The 24,712-nt window shown below is 47.6% G+C and overlaps 1 protein-coding gene and 1 non-coding gene across 2 annotated transcripts; one reads left to right on the top strand and one right to left on the bottom strand.

Annotated features, from left to right (window-relative positions):
* Nucleotides 1–2,252: 2,252 nt before the first annotated feature.
* LOC143357123 (putative G-protein coupled receptor B0563.6) lies at nt 2,253–20,462 on the bottom strand. The gene is made up of 5 exons (XM_076793370.1): nt 20,230–20,462; nt 4,188–4,337; nt 3,089–3,339; nt 2,606–2,893; nt 2,253–2,507 (listed from the first exon to the last, which is right to left on the bottom strand). Exons 1-5 carry the CDS (start codon nt 20,456–20,458, stop codon nt 2,253–2,255), a joined length of 1,173 nt encoding a protein of 390 aa, XP_076649485.1. The 5' UTR covers nt 20,459–20,462.
* LOC143357556 (5S ribosomal RNA) lies at nt 7,728–7,846 on the top strand. The gene has a single exon (XR_013082833.1). It is a non-coding gene; the product is annotated as a 5S ribosomal RNA (ribosomal RNA).
* Nucleotides 20,463–24,712: the final 4,250 nt, after the last annotated feature.

The following is a 24,712-nucleotide window of genomic DNA, read 5'->3' as shown; positions in this document are numbered from 1 at the left end:
CAACGCCCACCCAAACACCGACCACCCCCACCATGGATGACCCTGTCTACCGCCACCAGCGCCACGCAGTCCAAAAATTTCGATAGGATGCACCCGCGTCCTGCGTCCCTCTTTTATCCCTCCCGCGTCCCCTCCTGCCCCGTTGCTCGTTGCATATTCCCTGACACTGCAATTTTTCCTTATTTAGCAGCGCTGCGCCGTAGATACCGGTAAGGAAGTCACCTGACGCAATTAACGCACCGTAACCAGATGGCTCTACCGCGACCAACCGGTGTCATCACACGTCACCCACTTTTTTCGTGTCCGTAAGTACCTGTAATTGTACCGGCGAGCACGAGAAGAGCATTCTCCTGCTTCCATTGTTCAGCGGTCGTCGGTATACCTGCAACGGCTCCGCCAATGCGAGCGTCCCTAATTCGACCATGAATTCGAGCCTGGTAACTCGGGACCTGTTGCAGTCATTGGTCATCCCCGATACTGATCCTCCGGGAGCGTCATTCGCAGCTGCACAATTCGTCCACCGGCACCAAGGTCGTCCATGCTTCTCGCCGCCGAGGATCCAAAGTGATGACCAAGAAAATTGGACTTGCTACGGTTTCTAAAATAAATTTTGAAATTCTAGAATTTTCAATTGTCGGAGCACAATTTAGCAGCACCTTCCACTGCCAAGAACAAAGGACTATCTTCAAGAAATTGATTTCTAAAATTCTAGAATTTTCAATTGTCCCGATCGGAGCACAATTTATCAGCACCTGCTGTCAAAACCAGAGGGCTATCTGCGAGAACTTGATTTCTAAAATTCTAGAATTTTTAATCGTCCCGATCGGAGCACAATTTGTCAGCACCTTCCACTGCTAAAAACGAAGGGCTATCTACAATAAATTGATTTCTAAAATTCTAGAATTTTCAATTGTCCTGATCGGAGCACAATTTATCAGCACCTGCTGTCAAATTCGAAAAATCAAATCGTTCCGTGCGAAAGGCTGTAGTTACCGGTCGAGAGTACATCGGGAGTTTCGAAGTTTCGAGTCTGCGTGCAGGCTTGTCCACACTGACAGACAGCCCACTCACACACACACACACAGTCTGCACACAATCCGCGTACGATGTATGTGCACTGCACATTGTGCAGTATATGTGGACAGTCTGCGGGCTGTTTGCGGCGCGGCGGCGGTTCGGAATTCATTATCGAGTTATGTCTTTTTTGACCCGGGAAGGGCGTTCGAATCGAAAGAGCAGAAGAGTTCGAGGGTTTCGGGGAATAAATACCTTTCATTCAGGCAGTTTCTCTACATTCATTATATGAATTATTCATTATATGAATTAAATACATCTATACACGAATTATCTTTAATTTAATTCTTAAATTATACTTAAATTAGCCGTGTGTATCAAGTTTTTCGCGCGTACACACGTTGGCAGTCGCGTTTGCTTGCGCCCCGCGCGCGTTTATTCGACTGCACTGTCCGACAAATTGTTAAACCCTCTTCCGCCAATCTCTGACGTCCATTGGGCGACACAGGACGTTCCCGTTTGGAACGCAAATTCGGAAATGGAATTAAATCGAGGAATTCAGTCGGAATTACGTTCGAGGTTAGTCATTCTCGAAAGGTATCGCGCGACGACTGGAAACGGCAGAACGTTTCATGCAGGTTCGAAACATAGGGGAGAGTTTCCCCGAACGTAATTGCGTACGTACTCGCTAAATTATTCAACTCTAGACTTGTGTAAGTGGTTATGAAAAATTCAGCAGGGGTCGATGCACCCTTCAGCCTTGTTTTTACGCACAAAGAAATACCACGTGAAAACGAACGGCGCTAAAGAGTTCTATCTAGGCTTGAAAAGTAGTGGTGTAACTTCCCGGAAGACAATGGTACGCACGCTCGATAAATTACGGTGCGCTGAACACGGTCGTAAACTTAAACTCGGGGAGTTCAACCGGTTGGTCGATAATAAAGATTTCAAACAAAGTCCAGCGTGCACGTCGATATAAAAATCGAGCGGTTAAAAACAGGTCGATGCGTTCATTTTCGAAATTCTTAAGCAAGTTTCGAGTTCGCGTTCGAGAGGCTCCGTGGGGATCGCCCAGTGGACGTTACGGATTACAATTCATATTAGACAGTGCCGTCGAACGCGAGCGAAACGTCTCGTCGCCGCCCACGCAAATCGTTTTGGTCCGCGAAATTTATGGTCACCAAAGGTTTCGAAACAAAAATTCTTATCGCGACCGCGCGTGCCGCTATGTACATCGCCTAAACGTTGGCTCTGTCGAGATGGCTGGTAGCGGCAACGGTGATGGTCGTCGACGAGTTTGTGGTTCTGATCGTGGGCCTCGGCTGGGGAGAACGTTCCATCGGTAGACGCCGTCCGTTCCGGCGGTTGTGTCCCCAGGGCCACTGCAACGCTCGGAGCAAGGTGTTCCGGAAGTCCTCCGAGAACAGACAGTAGATGTAGAACGTCATCGAGTAATTGATCACCTCCATCATGTTCGCAAACGCCCGGAACGCCTGGAAAAGCGAGGGCAGAACGGTTCGAGTGAAACTTTGGTCGGAACACCGGTTCCTCGTCAAAGCGAACGCAAAGTCTATTAAACGCGGTGATCGACCTGGTAAGGATAGTGGCTGAGAATGCTCTCCCGCAACGTCACGTTCAGAATGACCATCGGGCTGACGCAGAGGAGGAACAGGATGCTGGTGCTGCCCAACAGAAGCATCAACCTTCGTTCCTCCGCGAATATTCTCGCGTCTCTGTCGTTGCTGGCGGTTCTCGAGAGCGTCGTCCTCCTGCGACGTTGGCAGGATCGTTTGTACGCTATCATTATGCGAAGGTTGAAGTTCGCCAGCAGGATCGTCGGGACCACTTTGAAGATCACCTCCAGCGCCACCTTGTATATCTGAAGAGACCGGTTTTAGGTATTAGATATGCCTTCTAGATAATCTTCTAGCGGTAGTTTCGAGGGATTTAACAAGAACGTTTCGCAATTCTCTTTTCTATACAACAGTTCGAATGGGAGAGCAATTTTGAGGGGGACATGATCGAGTATAGAGGAAACGCTAAGAGACCGGGGCTGTGTTTCCGTGTCGGTTACCTGATAGAACAGCGAGTCGAGGATCAACTGGTTCTCCCGCTTCTGATAGATGATGGGTCCGCCGGGTCCTAGGAGACACGTGACAACTTTTCCGCGGAACGCGGTCGGCAGATAGATCAGAAAGGTTACCAGGGTGATCAGCATCACCATCAGACGCGGAGGACCGCACCGTGGACGAGGGTGCTGGCACGGATGGCAGACGCTCATGTAACGCTCAACCGTTAGCACCACGAGCATCATCACTCCGGCCCCTGCAACGACCAAGGTGCATTTAATGTTGCTGAAGGTCGTCCGAGTTTCTGGGAGAACCGTTTAGGAAGAGGAGCACGCAGACACGCGAGACCACCGTTCGGAACCATGGCCGCGATATCTCCCTGGCGTAGGTATGAACACATGTTTTGCGTGCACGAAACTGACTAAATTCGTCTTGAAAGATGAGAAGTTTCGAAATCGGGCGGAGGTCTTTTCATACGAACCGAGAACGATGCTTACTAGATCAATGATTGCAAACAAATCTACGGAACTCGAGGGACTCGTCTTCTCTTACACACCTGACAAATGCTTCGCGAATGAGTCCCACGTTTTAATGAACGATCTGATTAAAAGCTATCGTTGTGGCGAGATATCTCGTCCAAGACTGACAGAAAGTTGATATTGGAGCGGTTTCGGAATAGAGCAGACGTCTTTGTTTTCGAAACGTCAAACTGAGGACGATGATTAGTTTATCGATGAGTAGAAAGAAAACCGAGGGACTCGAGGGACGCGACTCTTATCTCCATCAATAGCGAAATGCCTCGCAAATGAGTCCCACATTGTAACCCATTGCACTCGAACGGCGACTCTGAGGTGCCACTGAAAATTGTCATACGACTGTTCCAAACAGTTTCTCTACGTTATTAAATTTGTTTGTATTCAAGAGATTGTGAAAAGTTCATGTGTGGTAGAAGAAAAATGTCCCAGATCAAAATAGCTTCGAGTGCAGAGGATTAGATGCAGAGATATCTCGTCCATGGTGGAGAGGGGCTGAGGATAGATCGGAAGGGAGAAGATGAATAGGCGAGGTTGGGCGAGTGCCACGAGACGATAAAAGAGATCATACCCAAGCATCCGTTGCCCAGGAACAGTTCGAGGTGAGCATGGTAGAAGGCCTGTACCCAATTAGTCCACCGGCCGTCCTCATTGTGAATAAGAACTCGGAGGGTGAACGGGATGCAAAAGGAAAGCGCAAGAAGCGCGGCGATCGAGTATCCTGCAACAAAGGAGCAACAAAGTTAGCCTCCGTGGTTCCACGAGGTTACATAGTAATCGGCTTGCTGTATCGCTCGATCTAACAATAAGTTGCGCGCACCAGCCAGCTGGATGTTCTCCTCCATGCTGGATATTTTCTACCGGCGATCATGATACCGGACCCGAGTAAACATCATCATTATTATCCACGTTATCTAGATTCACCCAGAGTACAGAATATTTCCCGCGAAAACGAGGAATTGTTCTTCGAGCTGCTTCCAGTTCTCGATTATTGCAAAAACCTCGATTAGAACGTCTAATTAGTGGTTGGATCACTCGTGCAAGCATAAGCACTCGTTACTTTGAACTCCAACTGTTTTACCGGGGTAGAAATCGAGGTTCCTTTTTCGCTCGTCCTTTTCCCGTCAAGGAGAATCAATTGGTCGAAGAACTGTTAATTGAAGCAAGTAGCATCGGAAGGTACAGCGGGTGTATATATAAGAACGAACCTCCCTTGCTTTAATTAGTTATCGATACAGCGTTCGACCGTTGATAAAACACCGTACAGGCATCTGCTTTCTCTTCGCCTGATAATTCGTCGATAACCAAGACTCCCTCGTGATAACGCGGGAAAATCTGCTTTATCGGTTTCGATGGGTACAGGATAGACTTAACAACCGATGCACAAAAGTTCTTCAATATTTAGTTTTCTGCGGAGGCTACAGAGGAAAAAGTCTAGGAAAAAGCAGGGACCCGGAAGTAAACAGGGAAGGGGACCAAGAAGAGATTCTAAGAAGACATCTAATCAAGAGACTAGGAAAGTTAGGAACAGGGATAGCAAGGGGAAGGAGGAAGAAGAGAAGGAATAGAAGGGAGTAGGGAGAGAAGGGAAGCGCCCAAGAAAAGGGTGGTGGTCCCAGGGAAAGGGTGGTAGGTCTAGAAAGAGAGTAGTGGTCCCAGAGAGAGGGTGGTGGTCCCAGAGAGAGGGTGGTCCCAGGAAAGGGGTGGTGGGTCTAGAAGAGGTGGAGCATCAAAGAAAGATAGAGAGTCCAGGGAACCAAAGGATTTGAGGAAGGTCGAGGGTCCAGGGCCGGAAAGGGAGAAAAGGGCATCCAACAGGGCCCAGCCAGAGCATCCCCCGAGCTCCAGGTCCTGGCCCCTGAAGAGGTCCCAACATGTCCGGCTGCTCGAGGAGAACTGAACATCTAGCATAACGCTGCGTTATCTATAAACTCCAAGTTGCCATCTCGATACAATTTCCAGATGTCCCCGAGAGCATGACGCCTCAATTACCAATTTCCCGTGGACGTACCACCGACCGAACGTACTTCAAAAAAATGTCTCTTGCCCCGGATTTCGGAACATTTCCCCGGGAACGCCGAAGGCTCCGGTCCCGATCGTTCTCCTGGAATCTCTCGCGGACGCGCGCGGCTGCCGGTCCGATCACAAAGGATTAAGACGCCGGCGAGTTAGATACGCGCACGCCTCGGCGGATCGGCTTCGCTTCCGGCACGGATCGCGTTTGTAACGAGGAAGAAAGGAGAACAGCCGATGCTCGAGCAAATACCGGAGGAGCCCGGATTAACCTGCCACCGACTACGCTTAAATATCTCGGTTCGTTTGTCACAGCTTACCGAACTCGCTGATTGAGTTTCGCTCTCTGCTCCCTTTCAGCTGCCTCTCGCACCCTCACCCCCTCCCCCGCCCCGCGACCGATCGCGTCGTTACATCCTGATTGGAACGTCCCGCACGAAAAAAGATGCTGCGCAGAGAGCGTCTGTGGTCCGTCGTGACGCGTCGCCCCGAGAAACACCCTCCTCTCCGGTCCGCTTCCGCCGGATTCTGTTTGCGGAACAAAGTATCGCCGAAATATCGGTAGCCTTTTAATGAAACGCCCTCTCTCTCTCTCTCTCTCTCTCTCTCTCTCTCTCTCTCTCTCTCTCTGACCGCCGCATCTCGCCGCCCTCGGCGATCGTCCCGACCGGAATCGATCGCAATTTACCGGCGCTGCCTGATCTAGCCGGTCCGGAAGATCGATAGCCCGCGAAAATATTCCTCGGCAGGCGCCTAATCGCGTCCGAAAAATTAATGTGGACTTGGTCAATTTTCCTACCGATCGACGCAGATTGAAATGGAACTTTTCTAGAGTTCGAGGAAATTCCTGAAATTTTTCTGAGCAGCTGCGAATGACAATTTTGGAATGGCCGTCGAGGATCAAAGATTTATCAGACGGCCCGGGACCGCTGGCGTCAAACAATTTATCCGCGGCACGGCCGAGCAATAGCGACGAAAGGATAGCCGCGCGTTTAAAATTAATTAGCGCTCGAAAAGCAGCGGTGCGTGGGTCGTTACGTGACTGCTCCGACGCGACGCGAGGAGTTTTATAAAAGCTGGCGCGCAGCTCGCGCCGCCACAGTGGCCGATTTTCATTTTTTTTTTGTCCGGTCAAAAATCAATAACGCTGAAAATCTTACGAACAAGCCGAATTTATCACTGGATAGTAAAGACGTCACGATGACATCACGCGTGTCATCGTGGAGTAGTCGTACTGCAATGAAACTTGTTGTCACAGAATTAAATTACAGAAATAAATCCTCTGTTCTGGAATATTTTCGAGTATTATGTTTTGCAGTGTTTGCGCCGCGATTCGAGCGCTTCCTCAGAGAAATATGATAGGATGAATGATCTTCTTCTTGATGAAATTGTACGCAAAGAAAGTAGAAGACTCGAACGAAATTACTCCAAAAAAAGTTTAATTCACGCCTGTGTGTTTCCTCCATTTTTCTGTCCCATTTTTTAGAAGAATCGTCCAACGTGCGCCGCGCGCAAAAACGTGTTCGCGTGACAAAGGAATTAACTCGTGCGTGTCCTCGGCGTTCTCACGGGCCCGTGGGGAATACCCTTTCGGCGTCACGATTAATGCATATTACGAGGTCTCATCCTCCGTATATTTGGCAACGATCGTCCTTGACGGACAACAGGCTCCCTTCTTTCACGAACCGGAAGCAAACAGCCGCTCCCCCGTAACGTAACGAGGCTCGTGTAAAATGGATACTGTACTCGACCCGGCGAGACGAGTCGGATAAACAAAACAGCAGCCTGTCAACTACCTGAGAAACGTAACTCGAACTCGAACGGCCACCACGTGTAATCGCTTTCATTTACTAAACTCTAAGTATAAATTCTCGAGAGAAGAAGAGCGCGAGAGGGGGGATTAGAATAGAATCCGAATAAAACAGTGTTGGTTTCACGGCCGAAACTTTTGGGCTCGGGATAGTCATGCGACTTTTTAATTAATAATTTCCATTCACAGCCTTCAGATCCGTCTTGGTCTTGATCCGACGGGTCTTAACGTAATTAAGCTAAACGGAATCTCAAGTGGATTATTATTCAGTTTTTATGATGTACTAATGTCAACGACCATATCAGACTGAAAAAACCGATTCTCGTCCGATCATCGAAGTTAAACAGTGTTGAGCGTGGTTAGTACTTGGATGGGTGACCGCCTGGGAATACCGCGTGTTGTTGGCACACTTTTTTTTTAATTTTTCATTCATTCTTATCTTTGAAAATGGTACATACCATTGCATAGTTCTTTTCGTGTCGTTTTCCAAAATTAAAAAATACCACAGTTACGCTGACGGATTTTGATAACAGCGACAATGTGCCAAAACTCATCCAACGGCATAAAAATGCTTGGATTCCACGGCACGCACATCGTCAATTTTTGGCCTACTTCTGACGCTTGTATTACCAAATATCTGCATAATCTCGGCAGCTCCTGACCAGCGCGCACTGGATTGAACCTTCATCTTTCGAACGAGCCCTTTGCCAGCGACAAAATATTCTCATACAAGGACGAAAACTTGAGGCACGTGAAACCATTTTTTGACGGTAATGTAGGCACTCTACCTTATCGCGAATCTACCAAGACCGGGCCCTTAATTAATTATAAACCAAGACCGATTGCTCTTCGCTAGCTACCGGAAAGAAAGCGCACCTCTGCAAACTTTCCGGGTCTGACCAATTATTAATTTTACTACTTCTCGACGGAGACGGTTCGCTTTACTACCTCGTAATACGGGTCATCTAGGTTGTAGACTTTCTTTAATCATTCGGTTGCATTGGAAGTAATATATATTGACATTCTTAACACTTTGACTAGGCCAAAGAAACCTCAAAACTTGGGAAAATCCTTGGGAACTGTCATTCCTTGCCCTGGAACCGGTGGGACGTGTGCTGGGGCAAACGCACGCTGGTAAAGCGACGATCTTGCGAGCGGATGGAAATGGAAAGCGTAACGAAGCAGACGTCGACGTAAAAACAACAAGTCGGAAGCGGGGGAGATCGTCGCGAGACAAACGATCCTAGGCAGAGAGAGCTAGGGAGAGAGGGAGAGGGAGAGAGAGAGAGAGAGAGGTCACTCGCCGCGACTTTCTGCCCTCCCGATCGAGAAACATTGCGTGCAGCGATGGCCGCGCACCGTCGGAAATATCTACTCAAATCATGTATTCTTCTCGCGCGTAACATTTTCCGCTCCCCCGGGCTAACTGGTCCGCAAACATCGGAATAAATCTGACGCGAGACGTCCGGACGGAGTCTGCGAGAGACGGGAGAATGAGATCTCGGCGAAGAATCGCAGAGGGCGAAGAGAGAGGTTCGAATCCGTTGTCACGAGGTGCCTTAAGATCGAGGCCACTGAATCTGCTTCGTTAGCAGTCGAGGGAAACGCGCCGGCAGGACGACGAGCAGCGTCGCGTCACCCTTCCGTCTCGACGTCATGCAAATTTCGCGGAACGCCCTAAATGAACGACCCTCGGAGCCGCTTATGGTAACCCGGCTCTTTCCCCGACGACCTTAGCCGCGCGTGCCTGTCCAAATTCCACTTCGACGTTTCATTTACATTCGCGTTCCTATATAGTTCGGCGAACCTAAACGGAGACTTCAAGGAAACGAGGAACAGGCGGGATAACGTGATTTTATTAAACGGTGCCCTTGAACTTGCGAGAGCTGCACCTCTGAACCAGTTTTCCCTTCGGCAAGCCTGGCTGGATCATCCGAATGGGATCCAAAGAGATCAACGATTCTTGAAGAAGACTCCTGTGAACTCTCCTCGGCGAGCCACCAGGGAATCCGAGCCTTCGAAGAGTTTTGCGGCCCGAGGAGATAGCATTAAGCGTCGTCGCAACTTTTAGACTTTTCGCGTGCCTTCCGCACCGTGACAACCCTGCGGAATTTGTCCTGTAGTTTCCCTTCGGGAGAAAACTTGACGCGTTTACTTAGGGGATCCGTCGTCGAGATAATTATGATCCATAATTAAACGCGACGTTCCGTAGGAGGTGTTCTCGTCGGTCGATCGACCACCGTCGATTCTCGAGGATCGTTCTTTCTCGTTTGCGGAAGGTAAACCTGCCTGCGGACCGGGCTATCGAACTGGCGCGGCGCGTTTAATCGAATCCCAGACGGCGACAACGAGCGGTGTACTAAAAATTTACAGAGCGCGCTACCTTCGATAAATATTCATGAAGAGCCGTGAAAGCTTTCCGCGTTATTTTCTTCTAAGACTGTAATTACGCGTTCGATTACTTTCCGCAGACGCCGAGCCGCACTGGCCGATATTTTTCTCCGGACGCAACGACCTTCGAAAAAGCGTGCATTCTCGCAGACCCCATAATTTCCCCCCGTGCACCATTCTTGCCATATGACAACTTTGCTCTACATTTCTCTGCGATTTTCTCGCCTACGATAAAGGGTATTCTCGATTCTAATCAGCATGAAGCGGGCCATTAAAATGTATATTTACTTGTCAGTGCATACTGTCGATAGACTGCGGAACTATATGGAAAATAAAAATTGTTTGCATCGACTGCAAACTGAAATTTCTTTCTTTCCTTCTTCGGTGGTTTTATTAATTCGTAAGAGACGCGTTGATATCTCTACGTCATTCAATCTCGCAGTCGTTTCGAAAATAATACTGTGTTACACCAACGTATCCAGTTCTAACCAGGCCCCCGGGCAAGAAAAAGATTAACGAGGTCGTGAAGAGAGGGCGAGTCGACGAAGAAGCTCGCGCAGCCCGTCAGAATTCGCAGCCGCGCGCGTAAATAAAATTACCACGATGCCGTGTAAGTAACGCGATCGTCGTCGCCGCGACGGCAGGAAGCATTTAATATAGTCGCGGATGTCGGAGCTCCGTGGAGAGCCATAAACGCTCGCAATATCCAAAGTCATTTACAAGTATCCTCCCCGTGGCTGCATTATCGCTAAAAGCATGCCGAGGAGACGTTGCAGGTCCTGCGAATCAGCTGCTTTTTTCTCCCGGTTTTCCAGCGCGTTCATCTTTCGGATCCTCGGCGCGTTCATCTTCCGAGACCTCCTCGCAGATTCTCGCGAATAATGGGCGAGCGTGTGCGGTGCGTGTTCGAAACGAGCATCCGTCCTAATAAGGGTGGTCGTCGGCGTCGGCGTCGGCGTCGGCGTCGTCGTCGTCGACGTAGCAACCTCGGCGCGAGAACGAGCCGGTCGTCGTCGTCTATCGAGAAAAAGGACGATTCCGAGGGAACGCAGGACCAGACATTCCCGAGGGTAAGGACGATAAGGCAGCGGTGAAAAATTTTATGGGACCACCGCCGTTTCCCGTCAGCCGTATCACCGTCCGCTCTCTTCCTCTCCTTCCTCTCTTTCACGACGATTCCTTTTTTTTCCAGTCGTGTCCTTAAGGAGCCGCCATCTGGATCAGTCGAAATCAATCCCGGTTCCAAATCGATCGTTACTCGTCGACGTCGGCGATTCCGAACGGACGGATGGTCTTTACTGGTGACAGTAAGGACGATCACGATCCTTGCACCATAAATGGGCAACGGATTTTTCTGCGAAATAAAAATTGTCCGAGCCGATTTTAAGCCAATAATTCCGATGTGCTTACACACTCGAACCTGCTTTTCTGCGGTAGATAGGGACCGCATAAAAGGAACAGCACAAAAATATTCAGAAACTTCATAAATAGCTATAACAAGTACTTTTTTACAAACAATTCGCACAGAAAAGGACCGCACAAAAACAGGTTTGACCGTAGTTTTATATATGACCGTATGTACATATTTAACACTTTGCTCGCCAAACTAGAAACCCGAGAAACTCCATAAAATCAAAGTAAGTTATTTAACACTAGGTTTACGGGACCCGTCGAAATGACGGGTTTTAATATTTTTAATGTAAAAATATTAAGATTCTAAGGATGCATACATAAGAAATTATTTAGCAAATTTCTTTCTTTGGGTATATATTACTTTAAAAATATTGCTAAAATTTTGGGTAGCACGTTCTTGTTATTTTTACGAACTGATGCAAAATATTCACTTTTAGTGCTCCGTAAACCTAGTGTTAACGAAGTAAAAATTGAAAAAGATTAAATGTATGATACTGAGCAGTCCCCCAACTGTCTTCCATGTTACAGATCCTGATCGGTGCAATGAATATATTCAACGTAAAAATTCATTTTAAAACCTGGACAAATAATTCCGTCACCCACATACGGGTGACGTGGCATTCAACGTGTTAATAGGTTCTGAGTCCGACTGGTTATTGTAGCGCCATTGCACGGCAAATTCGTGCACCACTGCACATCGACAGGAGCCCTCCCCGCAATTCAAAAACGATGTTCGGTCGAGATTCGCGCGGCCCTTGCGAAATTAAGGCAGAAATTTCGCGGCAGAGTTAGGAAAGTGTCCGCAACGATGGAACACGGAAAGTTTCGCCGGCGTTTTCCAATAAAGGGGTATCCAGTTGGCGGCGTTGTTCGAGTTTAACGCGCGCGTGCGACGCGCTCGGGCTCGTCGGAAATTGGATGTATGATTTTACGTCGATTGCCGGCCGCCAGCGACGACAGATCCCGAAAGTAGGTCGGGTTTTTCGCGGCTGACGGTTTGTCACCGGATCCCCACCGAAACGAATAATTCTCCATGTTTCCGAACCGACCTGTCGTCCGAGCGCGTTCAACGCGTCCGCGATACCTGTCTCTTCGAGTGCATCCCGACGGACACGCCTGGAACCTTTAGAAAGATATTCTTCCGACGGGATCAGCTTTTGTTTCTCCGTTCGATCGGAAATCGACGAGCCTCCTCCCGGTTCCCCCGCATTTCTTAATCTTGATCGATCAAACCGCTTTCCACGCGGACGGGGAACGATAAATCACTTTCTCCGCAACTATTTTCAGGCAATATTTCTCGCCGCGTTTCTTTCGCGACGACAAAAACGAACGATATTTCACCGCGTGGAAAGTCTTCGGCTTCTCGAAGCTTCGGGCTTGTAAAAATCACGAACGAAACGAATTTTTTAATGAAATCGCTGGCTGAAGCGGTCCCGCAAGATACCCGCGAAGCGGTCGGAAGCTGTCCAAGCCTATCGCACCGTAACTCAGACGCTAAGCCAGCGGGGCCAAACCGCCGAGGCAACTCGCGTTTCTCGACCACCTTGCGGATCCGAGTAATATTTTCGGTCTTTGCAATTTAACCGTGACGTGATCCACGGTTTTCCGATGTCCCCGGAATCAGGTAACGCTCGCGAAATCCGGGAGCACCTTGTTCCGCCAGAGCACAACGTGGATCCCCCTATTCGAGGATTCCATTAACCTCCCAATTTTATAAAGCTGAAGAGCCGTGCTCCGAAAAACTCGAAAAACATACAGCCGTATTTTACGAAGCTCTCAGGAAACGAAAGCGTCGATTCGGTAAGGAGCAATGTAAATTGTCGAGGTGGGTTAGCCTCTGTTATGCGAACGGCCCTGTCCCGAGGTTCTACCGCGGTTCCGAGTGAGGCGTTTATGCGCCTACAAGCAGAGGCGCAGCAGCGTGCTCGTTAATATTCATAAAGTCTCGAGGAAAGTAGACGTTAACGTTCGAAGGAACGGATCGCCGGCGACGCGAACAGAAGAAACGAGAATGAGAGAGAGACTAAGAAATAGAGAGAGGGGGGGAGTATGTGTGTGTGTGTACGTAGATGTGCATAGACGTTGCGGGGGAAGACTCTCTCTAAATGGTAATAACCAATGGATAGACCGACGATACCCGGGGATACCGAGTAGGAAAGCTTGTCGACAGAACGGGGGAAATTTTTTCGCCCGGGTCGAGCGTGCTCGATTTCCCGGAAGAAGGTAATGGGATTCCAGAGGGAAAAAAGGTTCGCGGCGGATCCAAGAACCACGGGTCCGAGGAACCTCGCGCACGCTTCGTTTCCGCCGGATTAGAAAACTGCTGCTGTTCGAGTTCGCGCCGAGCACCTCGGATAAACTAACAATAAGAGAACTGAAAATGTCCGAAATTTATAAGATCATTGTAATTTCTTGTCTTACCGGGCTGCGTAACTCGATTCCTGTCGAGAAATTCGATCAAGAATCTCCGGACGAAATCGCGTGTGTAGACAAATAAGGGATGATTATTAAACCCTTCGCGCTCCAAGCTGTTTCAACTCCGAAACGAAACATTTCTTCCGACCTAGAATATTTCCCTTCTACATATATTCTTTTTCATGTTACTGAAGGAACAGGGTTATATAAGGCGGGTGCCTTAGAATGAGTGTTCAAATCAGGTGTACGTGACTGAGTCGTTTATTTACAATAAAGCGTGATGTCGCGAGAGCGTCCGGGGTGGTTCGACTAAAACCGGCGATTCGCTTCGACTCGCGGTTGAACTGTTATTGCAACTTAGCAACGACCGGACTAGCTCTAAGTCACTCGGCGGATACGCGGCTGTGTCTCGACTTCGTGACTTCCTTTTCTCGTCGGTAGTCTCTGCCTTATATTCTCAAAAATGCTTGTCGGCTGATTGGTGGAAGTCCTTGCGGGGAACTTCCACCAATCCGTGCATTTTGCATAACACGCCCACGTTCCACGCCTCTCGTGCGTGAGAAGGGTGAGCGTGTCGTTCTGTTAAAAATCTAATTTTGGTGATGCAGCGGGGTGTCTTCCGGGCCCCGTGCTAAGTGCGGTACGTGACTGCTGGCTTACGTCAACGGGCCCAGCTTTCCCGGGTGATAGAAACCAGGCACGCGTCGCTGGGACACTCTAGGCTGGAGACCCTTAGACTACCCAAAATTTATGGCGTCCACTTGCGCTATTGAGTTCGTCGCTAGGAACTACAAGGACACATCTGTCCGCTAAGTGGCCAAAAACGTTAAAGACGTTTTCTCACAAATAGCGTCTTATGCTGTGCAAACCATAAATCTTTCTTGGTGCTGGTGCGCTGAAGATTTCTCTTCCGGCGCCCCGCTAGCCGCTACATTACACACACAAAAATGGTGCAATTTACTGGTACAATACCGAAGTGTTCAGTAATGATTAGAAAATAAAAAGATCGTTAATCTTAAGATTTTTAAATTAAAATTAAAAGTGTAAATATTGTTACGCGAGCGCCCACGCAATATTACGTCGAATGCCGAGAAATTTATGAATATCTTTTGTAAATAATTTCTAGATTATCCCTAATGATTTCCGACTGTGAATCACTGTAGGGACGTTCGATTCAGACTGGATTCTTCGGAAAATCGTGCGGAGAGTACGTGTCGCCTGCGATCGAATATCGCAACCAGCATAACCGCGATTTCAAATAGCATTTGTCTGGCTATCCAGAGGAGACGTTGGTTGTCGCATGCGCGCGGCGTTTGTCCTCGAGGATTTCTCGTCGCGGTATTCCGGGCGCGAGCCTCTCGCGGTATTCCGGCGGACGGAAATCCGGGAAATCACGGGGGAAACTCGGTTCGGGCCGTATCGGATCGGATTGGATCGGATACGGCGTCGGTGCGGGGGATGGTAATTCGCGGACGCGAAGAAATCGCATGAAATTTCCGTTTTATGCGGGGGTTCCACCGCGACGTGGCGTTCGGGCCTTGGTCGTAAAAAGAGAGAAAAGATTCTCGTTTGCCGCCTTTGTACATTCGTTATCCGCAAAGAAGCCGTCTCATTGTTCCCGTTGGTATCTTCGTCTCGTTCCACGGCTCGGCGTCTCCTCTCCTCCGTTTAATTTCCTTTTATTTAATGGACGCTCGGCGCGCGGCTCCCGGGCCCCGCTAATAAGTTACAGTTAACGGGAATGCATTCACCCTTTCGGTTTCTTCGCCTGTCTTCTTCCGGTAGCCATTATTCCTGTTCCCTGCCGCGCCGGTGCTCGATCGCTCGTCTCCATTTTTCATAGCTCTTCTCCGTCTCCTTGTCGTCGAGCTTCCGGCCCGCTAATTCTTCTGTTCGACTACGGGGATTCCCGATACGTTTCACGCTTTAATCGCGATCGCGGAGGTTTCATCGCACAAGCCCCGATCCAATATTTAGCGAGGAACTCTAATCCATCTTACCGTAAAGACGGCTAGACGCTGGCTGGCTGGCTGGCTGGCTTAGCAAATTTATCCTCTCCGTGTTTCATCGTTCGTGCACCAGCCGTCTGCACCGCGCGAAACTGTGATGGTAAGATACCGCCTCGCCACGATTGCCGCATTTTCCTCGGGAACGAGTCGAACCTATTTTTCGAATCCGCGGGCTGTCGCGCGGATAATACGCTCCGATGCGCCGCCGGCCCAGGATCGATACTGCTCGCTCGCTCGATCGTTGCGACGAAGCTCCGAAAAGATGAATGGGTCGCGTTGGAAAACGGCCGAATTTTGACGGTGCAAAGTGAAATTCCTTCGACGCGATAATGCGTTCTCCGCGCGGTAAAAAGTGGAGAAAATCGGATTTATTAGTTACGGACTTTTCGTTTGTCAATCCGCCGTTCGTTCGAGACGCGGCGGCAGCACTTCGCCGTCGATACGTCGCGGCTCGAATCGACTTTGCCAAGTTACCCGGAGAGGGAGATTACCTTGTGATTTTGTCCGGCTCGCGAAAATGGTCCAATTATCGGTACATGTCACCTGCACTCCGTTCAACGAATGGAGCCGGTAACGGTAACCACTTAAGTGCGGCAGAGTCGAGTCGTGCTACATTAACGCATTCTTCTGAGCACTTGTTCTAGGTAATCTTCCGGTAGATGGTCTCCGGTGGATCTTCACACAAAATAAACCTAGCTTGCAGCTATTGCAAAATACAGAAGCCACTTAGGTATGCCTATGGAAGGTCACCCACTTTCTGTCCCTAGATGCCACACATTTGTGCTTCCACTCTGTTTGCATTAAAAATCGTTATCCTTCGCCCTTAACGGACCAATGCCGTCACCTTGAAATCACCTTGTTATTCTATTGCTCTGAATATATAGTAATAAATTTTCACTAAAATATTTTCCTTTCTATACTTGATATAAAAATGTCGAGTCCACAGTGTCTCTTCGTACGAAAAATAGCTTGGACCTGGTGAAAGGTAAGCTTGAAATACTTCCGGGCCGTTAAGGGTGAAACCGAGAATTCCCATTGAACGAAGCCTTACTCTGGACACTCTGATGCAAAGATTTTTCATCCAGTAAATGTTCTTGTTGCGCTCGGACTGATTTGACGAAAAAGAGCCGATGCCGCCCGTAACGCTGAGTCAAAATGGATCGAGGCAGGTCATCGAGGGGCAAGCCGTTGATCTACCTCGTTCCCCGGGAGTCATTTAGCGAAGGGATTTTTCTTGCCCGGGGTTTTTTCGAGCGTCGTCGTTCGCGGTCCATCGGAGCTCGTTGAGAACCGAGGATCTCGAGAGCGGGCTGCGGCCGAAGAGGAAGGAGAGCACGCTCGCTCTCGGAGAGAAGTTCGCCACACGCTCTCTCGCCCTCCCGGAAGCCTATCGATATGCGCGGTACGCGTTGATGACGAGGGTGTGAGCCCCGGAACGAAGATGAGGTCGGCGAGGACTAGCGGAGGACATGCCTTTGAGCATGGAAATATTGCGAATCCCGGGGATATTGGGCAGGAAAGAATTTGTGCGTAAGGAAATGCAACTGGAGACGTGCTCGGAAACGACGAAAGCTACCTGCCGCGGCCGTCACGCCGAGAACCTCGACTACGCCGTGGAAAACAGAGGCGAGCCGGTATCCTATGACTTATTTCCATGGCACAAAGATACGTGCCGCGGTTCCGAAGATCCGTCGCGCGTCGTTAGCTCGAACTTGTCTCGCGAACGATCTTCCTAGCTGACGTTCGGCTGCCTTCCATCGGAATCCAGAGGTTCCAGCGGGAGGCTCTATCCAGTTGCTTCTTTGCAACTGCTACTTTGCTTAGGCTCCGGAACAATCCCACGGGCGACATCGCCCCCTGTGTTTACAGATTTTTGATCCTTGGACAAAACTGGACAGAATTGAGAGAAATGGCATTTGGCGGCACGCAAATATTTGTGCTTGAACTGATTTTCTTAGCTACTGTAGACTCCAGTCCTCCTCTGCTTTAACGAATTAGATTGCACGACCCTTAAACCCTCTAAAACGATTTTGTTTGCAATGAATAATCGCAGATTCTATGATACTTATGCTTGAACTGATTTTCTTAGCTACTGTAAACTCCAGTCCTCCTCTGCTTTAACGAATTAGATTGCACGACCCTTAAACCCTCTAAAACGATTTTTTTTTGCAATGAATAATCGCAGATTCTATGATACTTATGCTTGAACTGATTTTCTTAGCTACTGTAGACTCTAGTCCTCCTCTGCTCTAACAACAGAATTAGATTGTACGACCCTTAAACCCTCTAAAACGATTTTTTTTTGCAATGAATAATCGCAGATTCTATGATACTTATGCTTGAACTGATTTTCTTAGCTACTGTAGACTCTAGTCCTCCTCTGCTCTAACAACAGAATTAGATTGTACGACCCTTAAACCCTCTAAAACGATTTTTTTTTGCAATGAATAATCGCAGATTCTATGATACTTATGCTTGAACTGATTTTCTTAGCTACTGTAGACTCTAGTCCTCCTCTGCTCTAACAACAGAATTAGATTGTACGACCCTTAAACCCTCTAAAACGATTTTGTTTGCAATGAATAATCGCAGATTCTATAATACTTATGCTTGAACTGATTTTTATAGCTACTGTAGACTCTAGTCCTCCTCTGCTCTAACAACAGAATTAGATTGTACGACCCTTAAACCCTCTAAAACGATTTTTTTTGCAATGAATAATCGCAGATTCTATAATACTTGTGCTTGAGCTAATTTTCTTAGCTATTCTAGACCCTTAAACCCTCTGAAACGATTTTGTTTGCAATGAATAATCTCAGATTCTATAATACTCATGCTTGAGCTAATTTTCTTAGCTACTGTAGACTCCAGTCCTCCTCTGCTGTAACGAATTAGATTGCACGACCCTTAAACCCTCTAAAACGATTTTGTTTGCAATGAATAATCGCAGATTCCACATAATCTCTTCGATTCACTGCGCGGTGGTGCGACGGCTATCGAGACCGTCAGAAAACTGTTAGCTGTAATTATCGTCGGCGAAGCAGAGTCGGACGTAACGCTCGGAAAAGCGGCGCGGAATGGGAGAAGTAGGATCGTTAGCGTGATATCTCGGGACAAACTTGCCCCCACGTGTTTACGTAATATTATTCGAATGGAAAGCCGCGCGCTTCGGAATCCATCGATAACTTCGAGCGGAGGGCTCTCGCCGCGGGCGATGTTTGCGACTTCCGCGAACCAACGACTTTGCCGGAATCCTCGTAGACGTCGAGCTTGTCGCATCGGGACAAGTTGTCAACGCGGAAGCGCGCGAAAAACCAGGGACCGCTGCCAAAAGAGAGGCTCTGACACCGAGCCAAAAATCCGCTCGAGACAAGTTCATCGCAACCGGATAGGCGAGCCGGGCCGGGCCGGGCCGGGCCGGGCCAGGTCGGGCTTTTATTTCGCGGCTTATCTGTTGAACACAGTCCTCCCGAATCCATTACCGGTTTAGCTCGCGCCTAAGTCCGCGTTATGGCTGGAAGTTCGCGTAACGTTTAAACTTTCGTCGATTTCGGTCGTCGATGAAGATCCCGGAGCGAAGAGTTTCAACGCGGAGGAATTCCGGCGAGAAACTAGCCGAGAAAAAGAGCGAAAGAACCGGAAGAGACTCGGTTCGTTGTTCCTGAAATTCGACGACGCCGAACGGAACCGAAACGCTGCAGAGGCGACCCCGACACGTCCACGCTCGTTTCCGGTCCGACGACGACGCGACGGTACATTAGGGGGAAATTACTCGGCAATTCGATTTTCGTCTTTTCCTTGTCTCGACCTTTTTACCGATTCTGCTCTTCGAGGCTTATCTCACTTCCGAAACGCGTAACTGCGCCACCGCAATTGTCCGCTGTTCGCTGCGCGATTGACAAACGATTGACCGTATTAATTATGCGCACAGTCGATCTGCGCGAAGATCGCATTGTATCAGAGATATGTCAGTCATTCGGTCTGTCAATCGTTTTGAGCTCCCTCTCGATTATTCAGAGTTCTATTAACCTTTTCGCTGGAAACGACTAGCTGATTTCGAGTTCGTCATGACCTTTCAGAATCTTCTTTTCTTCCCGCCCCGGTGAATAATTCTTTCAATTTATTGCGTCGCGGTAGCTGTCTTGGTTGAAGCTGTATTTGTATCGGTTACCAGGCTGACATTATGACAATGCACTCGCGGAAAGCGGCGGGAGTTCCTGAAGCATCTATGTATTACAACAAACCCAATGTTATTTTTAGAATACAATTTGTTAATACTGAAATCGAACTGTCAGGATTACAGTGCAATAACTTCGTCTCTGATATTGTTAATTGAGGATTATTGAAATTTTAAAGACGCATCCACGAGGAATCGTTCGATAAATTGACTTCTTCGGGTGTATAGTGATCAAAGAAATGCGACGAACCGCACAAATTTCTGCGGCCGTTGTCGAATGCTGATTTCGCCTAAATTTCGGGGGATTGATGTTCGTCGGTGGAGGTGTTGAATCAGGGTTAGAGGCGGACGCTCGAGATGTATAGTTGGAAGATGAAGAACCTACCTCTCATGTAGGTGTAAGCGACGCCGCGCATGTTGCGTCTGGTGAGCACGAGCAGGTTCAATAGGTTCCCGACGATTCCCCAGCAACAGACGGTGGGCAGGATAATGCCGTAGCTGATCTTCCTAAGCTCCGAGATGCGCGGATCCTCCGGGTCCTCCAGCAGAAAGCATAGTGGTATCTCCGTCGAGTTCTCCGTCGAGTTCTCCGTCGAGTTCTCCGTGCTGTTCATCTCGCGACACAGTCTAGCACCGGTTTTCTCTGTCTGTCGAGGGCAATGAAAACTGTCGAATTCCAACGGCAAAATTCTAACGGCACTGTAGTCCGCGCGAGTTGTAATTCGCGGTCAAGACGTGCGACGCAATGAGGTGTGTAGTTATACGCTAGGTAGAGCACCTATCGCGCGAGCGAACATGCGAATACCAATTATCGAATGTGCTGTACAGTCGCGAACGTGTAGTCGTAATAGAAAGAACTTTCGTTGAATTCTCCATCAACCTCTAACAAGTGGTAGCAGACCCTGGTTAATAATCGACAAGCAAGTGCCACGTGGTGAATTCGCGAAACTCTAAGATGGACAAAGGGCCGTTACCGGCAATTCCCCTGTTGACCGGGGCGAATTACCTTGTATGGGCAATGAAGATGGAAGCTTTTCTAAGCCTGAAAGGATTAGATCGTGCCATATACGAGACGATACCAGGAGAAACAGCAACGGAGAAATTGAGAACCGAATGGGAAACAAGGAACAAGAACGCAGTGGCGTACATACGACTACATCTGTCTGACGATCAGGCATTACAGTTCGCGACCGTTACTAGTGCGCAAAAATTGTGGTGCACGATTAAAAGAGCTTATGCGGGAGAAGCGGAAGATCAAAAAATTGATACGAGTAACGATTTGAAATTCCTACGCATGGAAGATAAAGAATCCGTAGCGGATTACATTGCCAGAGCACGTGGTCTCAGGACGAAGTGTATCTCGCTGGGGGTCGAAATATCGGCAAGAGAACTCGCATATTACACGGTGCGAGGAATAAACGACAATTATAAGGATCTTCGTGAGATATTGAAGACACAAAGAGACAAATCTATAGAAGAAATCCAGGAGATTCTGAAAGAACGCGAAAAGGAAAGGAAACGGTGGGACGGATATCGACGAGAAACGGAAGGCGCCGCCTATGCGATACATCGAAGAAGCGACAAGAGGTGTTACGAGTGCGGAAAAGTCGGCCATCTTGCGAAGAAATGCTGGCACAGAAGGGAAAACAAACAAGCATACCGTTCGGGGTACAAAGGAAACAGACGAGAGAACGAGCCTGCCCTGAAGGACGTTGGTAAGAGAAGGACAGTAAATAACGTCACAAAAACGGTCGACGACGACAACAAGGTATACGCGTTTAACATAGGTAACTCAACCGACACAGGTAATATCCAAAACTCCTTCTATACATGGGTACTAGACAGCGGAGCGTCAAACCACATGGCTAATGACATAATATGGTTCGATAATATAAATTTACAGCGCGGCGAACTCTGCCAGGCGGGAGAGAAATCTAAAATATGGTACGAAGGCGTGGGTACCGTCAAGATCAATGTAACTAGCGATGCGGGAGATAACATCCAAATAATGATGGAGGACGTTCTGTATGTACCTGAATTGAGACAAAACCTCCTATCCACAACTACGCTAATGTTGCGGGGCTACACCGTTATGCAGAAAGGCCAAACGACCACAGTATACGACAGTAAGGGTAACGAAGTTATAACCGGGAAACTGTACGATCGGCAAGTAAAATTATTAGCGAAACCTTGCGCGACAAAACATTTCGAGCGTTTATCGTGTAATGTAATAAAAGTAACAGATGCATACGAAATCTGGCACAAGCGTTTAGGTCACATAAACGACGAATACCTAAAGAAAATGTACGATAATGGCATGTTAGGCGAAGCGGACGTTGATTGCGTCAACCACAGTTACACGTGCGATAGCTGCGAACTCGGTAAAATAACAAGAAAAACGCATAAACGATTAATCATAGATCAAAGTAGAGCACCCTTAGAGCTGATTCACGCGGACGTATGTGGGCCGATGCCAGTCACTTCTTTAAACGGATCGAAGTACATGCTAGTATTTGTCGACGATTTTTCGGGAATGTATTTCACTTTCTTTATAAAGCATAAGAATGAGGTTGTTGAACGCTTAGCGGCATTTATAGAAAAATACGAAAACTTACTTGGTAAACGAATTAAACGGGTGAGGACAGACAATGGTCGTGAGTTCGTCAATAAAGAAATAGATGAATTGCTAGAGAAAAATGGAATTTCACACGAGAAAACCGTTCCTTACAATCCGGAAAGCAATGGCAAGGCAGAACGGGCGAATAGATCAATATTAGAACGGGCAAAAATCCTGTTACTCGATAGTAAATTACCAACAAATTTTTGGGCGGAGGCAGCGGCTTGTGGTAGCCACATTAGTAACATTACCCCACGTAAAAATAAAAATAGGACTCCATATGAGCTATTTTTTAATAGAAAATCAAATGTTAGTTATTTAAGAACCTTTGGATCCGTCGCTTACTTTCACGTTCCCAAACAGAAACGAGGTAAACTCGATGTACCTGGAAAAATCGGCATTATGGTAGGATACTCGAGAGAGAGACATAGCTATAGGATATACGATCCGGAAAGGAGAATAATAATAGAGGAGAGATCAGTCAGATTCGATGAACGAGCTCTTGGGAGTAAATTCATCCGAGATACAGAACAGTGCGTAGAAACGTATCAGCAGAATCAAGAGAAAATAGCGTACGACTCGAATCATAATCTTTCACTCTCGGACATAATCGAAGAACGCGTAGATACAGAACAATCGCCTGTCACAAACTCGGATACACAAGTACAGAGATCGGATAATAACGACGAAGTATCAGAGGAAGTAATAGAAGCACCGCGACGGCGAGGTAGGCCAAAAGGGGCAAACAGGGATCAGATAGAGCTAGGAAGAGACTTGCGAAGGATACATGAACTCGAAAGGGATATACGAAGCGGAGCCCGGAGATCAGATAGAATCAAAGAAAGAAACCAGGTTAATCTTATAAATAACAATAACGCACCGTTAAATTATGACGAAGCCAGACAGAGTAACGAGTGGCCACAATGGGAGCATGCTATGAGAGAGGAGCTTAGGTCGTTCGACAAACTTTCCGTATGGGAGGTTGTGCAAAAAACCAATAAGCTAAATATTATCAAAAGTAAATGGGTATTATCGATACGTCACAACAAAGGAAACGAGAACGTTAAATTCAAGGCGAGACTAGTTGCCGCAGGGTATAATCAAACTAAACGACGAGACTACGAAGAATCATATGCCCCCGTAGTATCTATCGAAAGTTGGCGTCTTTTAATGGCTGTAACAGTAAAGCTTGGTTGGAAATTTAAATTCTTTGATGTTAAAACTGCGTACTTACACGGAGATTTACGAGAAACCGTCTATCTTGCGTTGCCACCAGGTTTTGAGAAGGAATACGGAGAACAAAACGTACTTAAACTAAGGAAGAGCGTGTATGGACTTCCTCAGTCGGGGAGGAACTGGTATATAAAATTAAAAGATACACTGTCTCTGATAGGGTTCTCAGCGTTAGCATCAGAAAATTGCATTTTTATTCTTAGAGAAGACAACAAAAAAGGTATTATATTAGCTGCGTATGTTGACGACCTGACGATAGTTTACAACGACGACGAGTTATATGAGAGGGTAATTAGACAATTACGCAATACATTCGAGATGATCGAGATAGGTACTAGCACGTTCTTAAATATAAAAATTGAGATCTGTGAGTCGGGAATAGCATTGTCCCAAAGGGAGTATATAGAAAGGCTGTTAACTAAACATCAAATGATTGATTGTAACGCGGTATCGACACCGATAATCCCCGGAGAAGACAAACCTTGCGAAAAAACTGGCGTGGAAATGGATAGAGATACTTATCAGGAATTAATTGGCGAACTTTTATACTTGGCTAATAGGACTAGACCCGATCTGTCGTTTGTAACAGCGTACTTATCTCAATACAATCATTGTCCAGAAAAACGACATTGGCTATTGGCGAAGAGAGTATTGAGGTATCTACAAGGGACTAAAGAGAGAATGCTTGTTTACAATCGTGATCAGGGAAATTTAATAGCATACGCGGATGCTAGTTGGGGAAATGCTGAACAAGGAAAATCCTTTTCAGGGGGAGCGATCATGGTCGCAGGTTCATTGATCCTGTGGCGTAGCAATAAACAAAAAACTGTTGGCCTTTCTACATGCGTTGTAGAGCTAGTCGCTTGCTCCGAGATCGTTAAAGATTTAAATTGGGTTACTAATATATTACTAGAGATAGGTTTAAACGAATTTTTATGCGATACCAATGTATTATATTGCGACAATACGGCGACCATCGAATGGTTAAAGAATGCGAGATCGTCAAGTAAAACCAGAC

Source organism: Halictus rubicundus, chromosome 9 (assembly GCF_050948215.1).
Source record: "Halictus rubicundus isolate RS-2024b chromosome 9, iyHalRubi1_principal, whole genome shotgun sequence".
Lineage (NCBI taxonomy): Eukaryota > Metazoa > Arthropoda > Insecta > Hymenoptera > Halictidae > Halictus > Halictus rubicundus.
The sequence above is the reverse complement of the archived record's forward strand: the minus strand, read 5'-3'. Positions and strand labels throughout refer to the sequence as shown.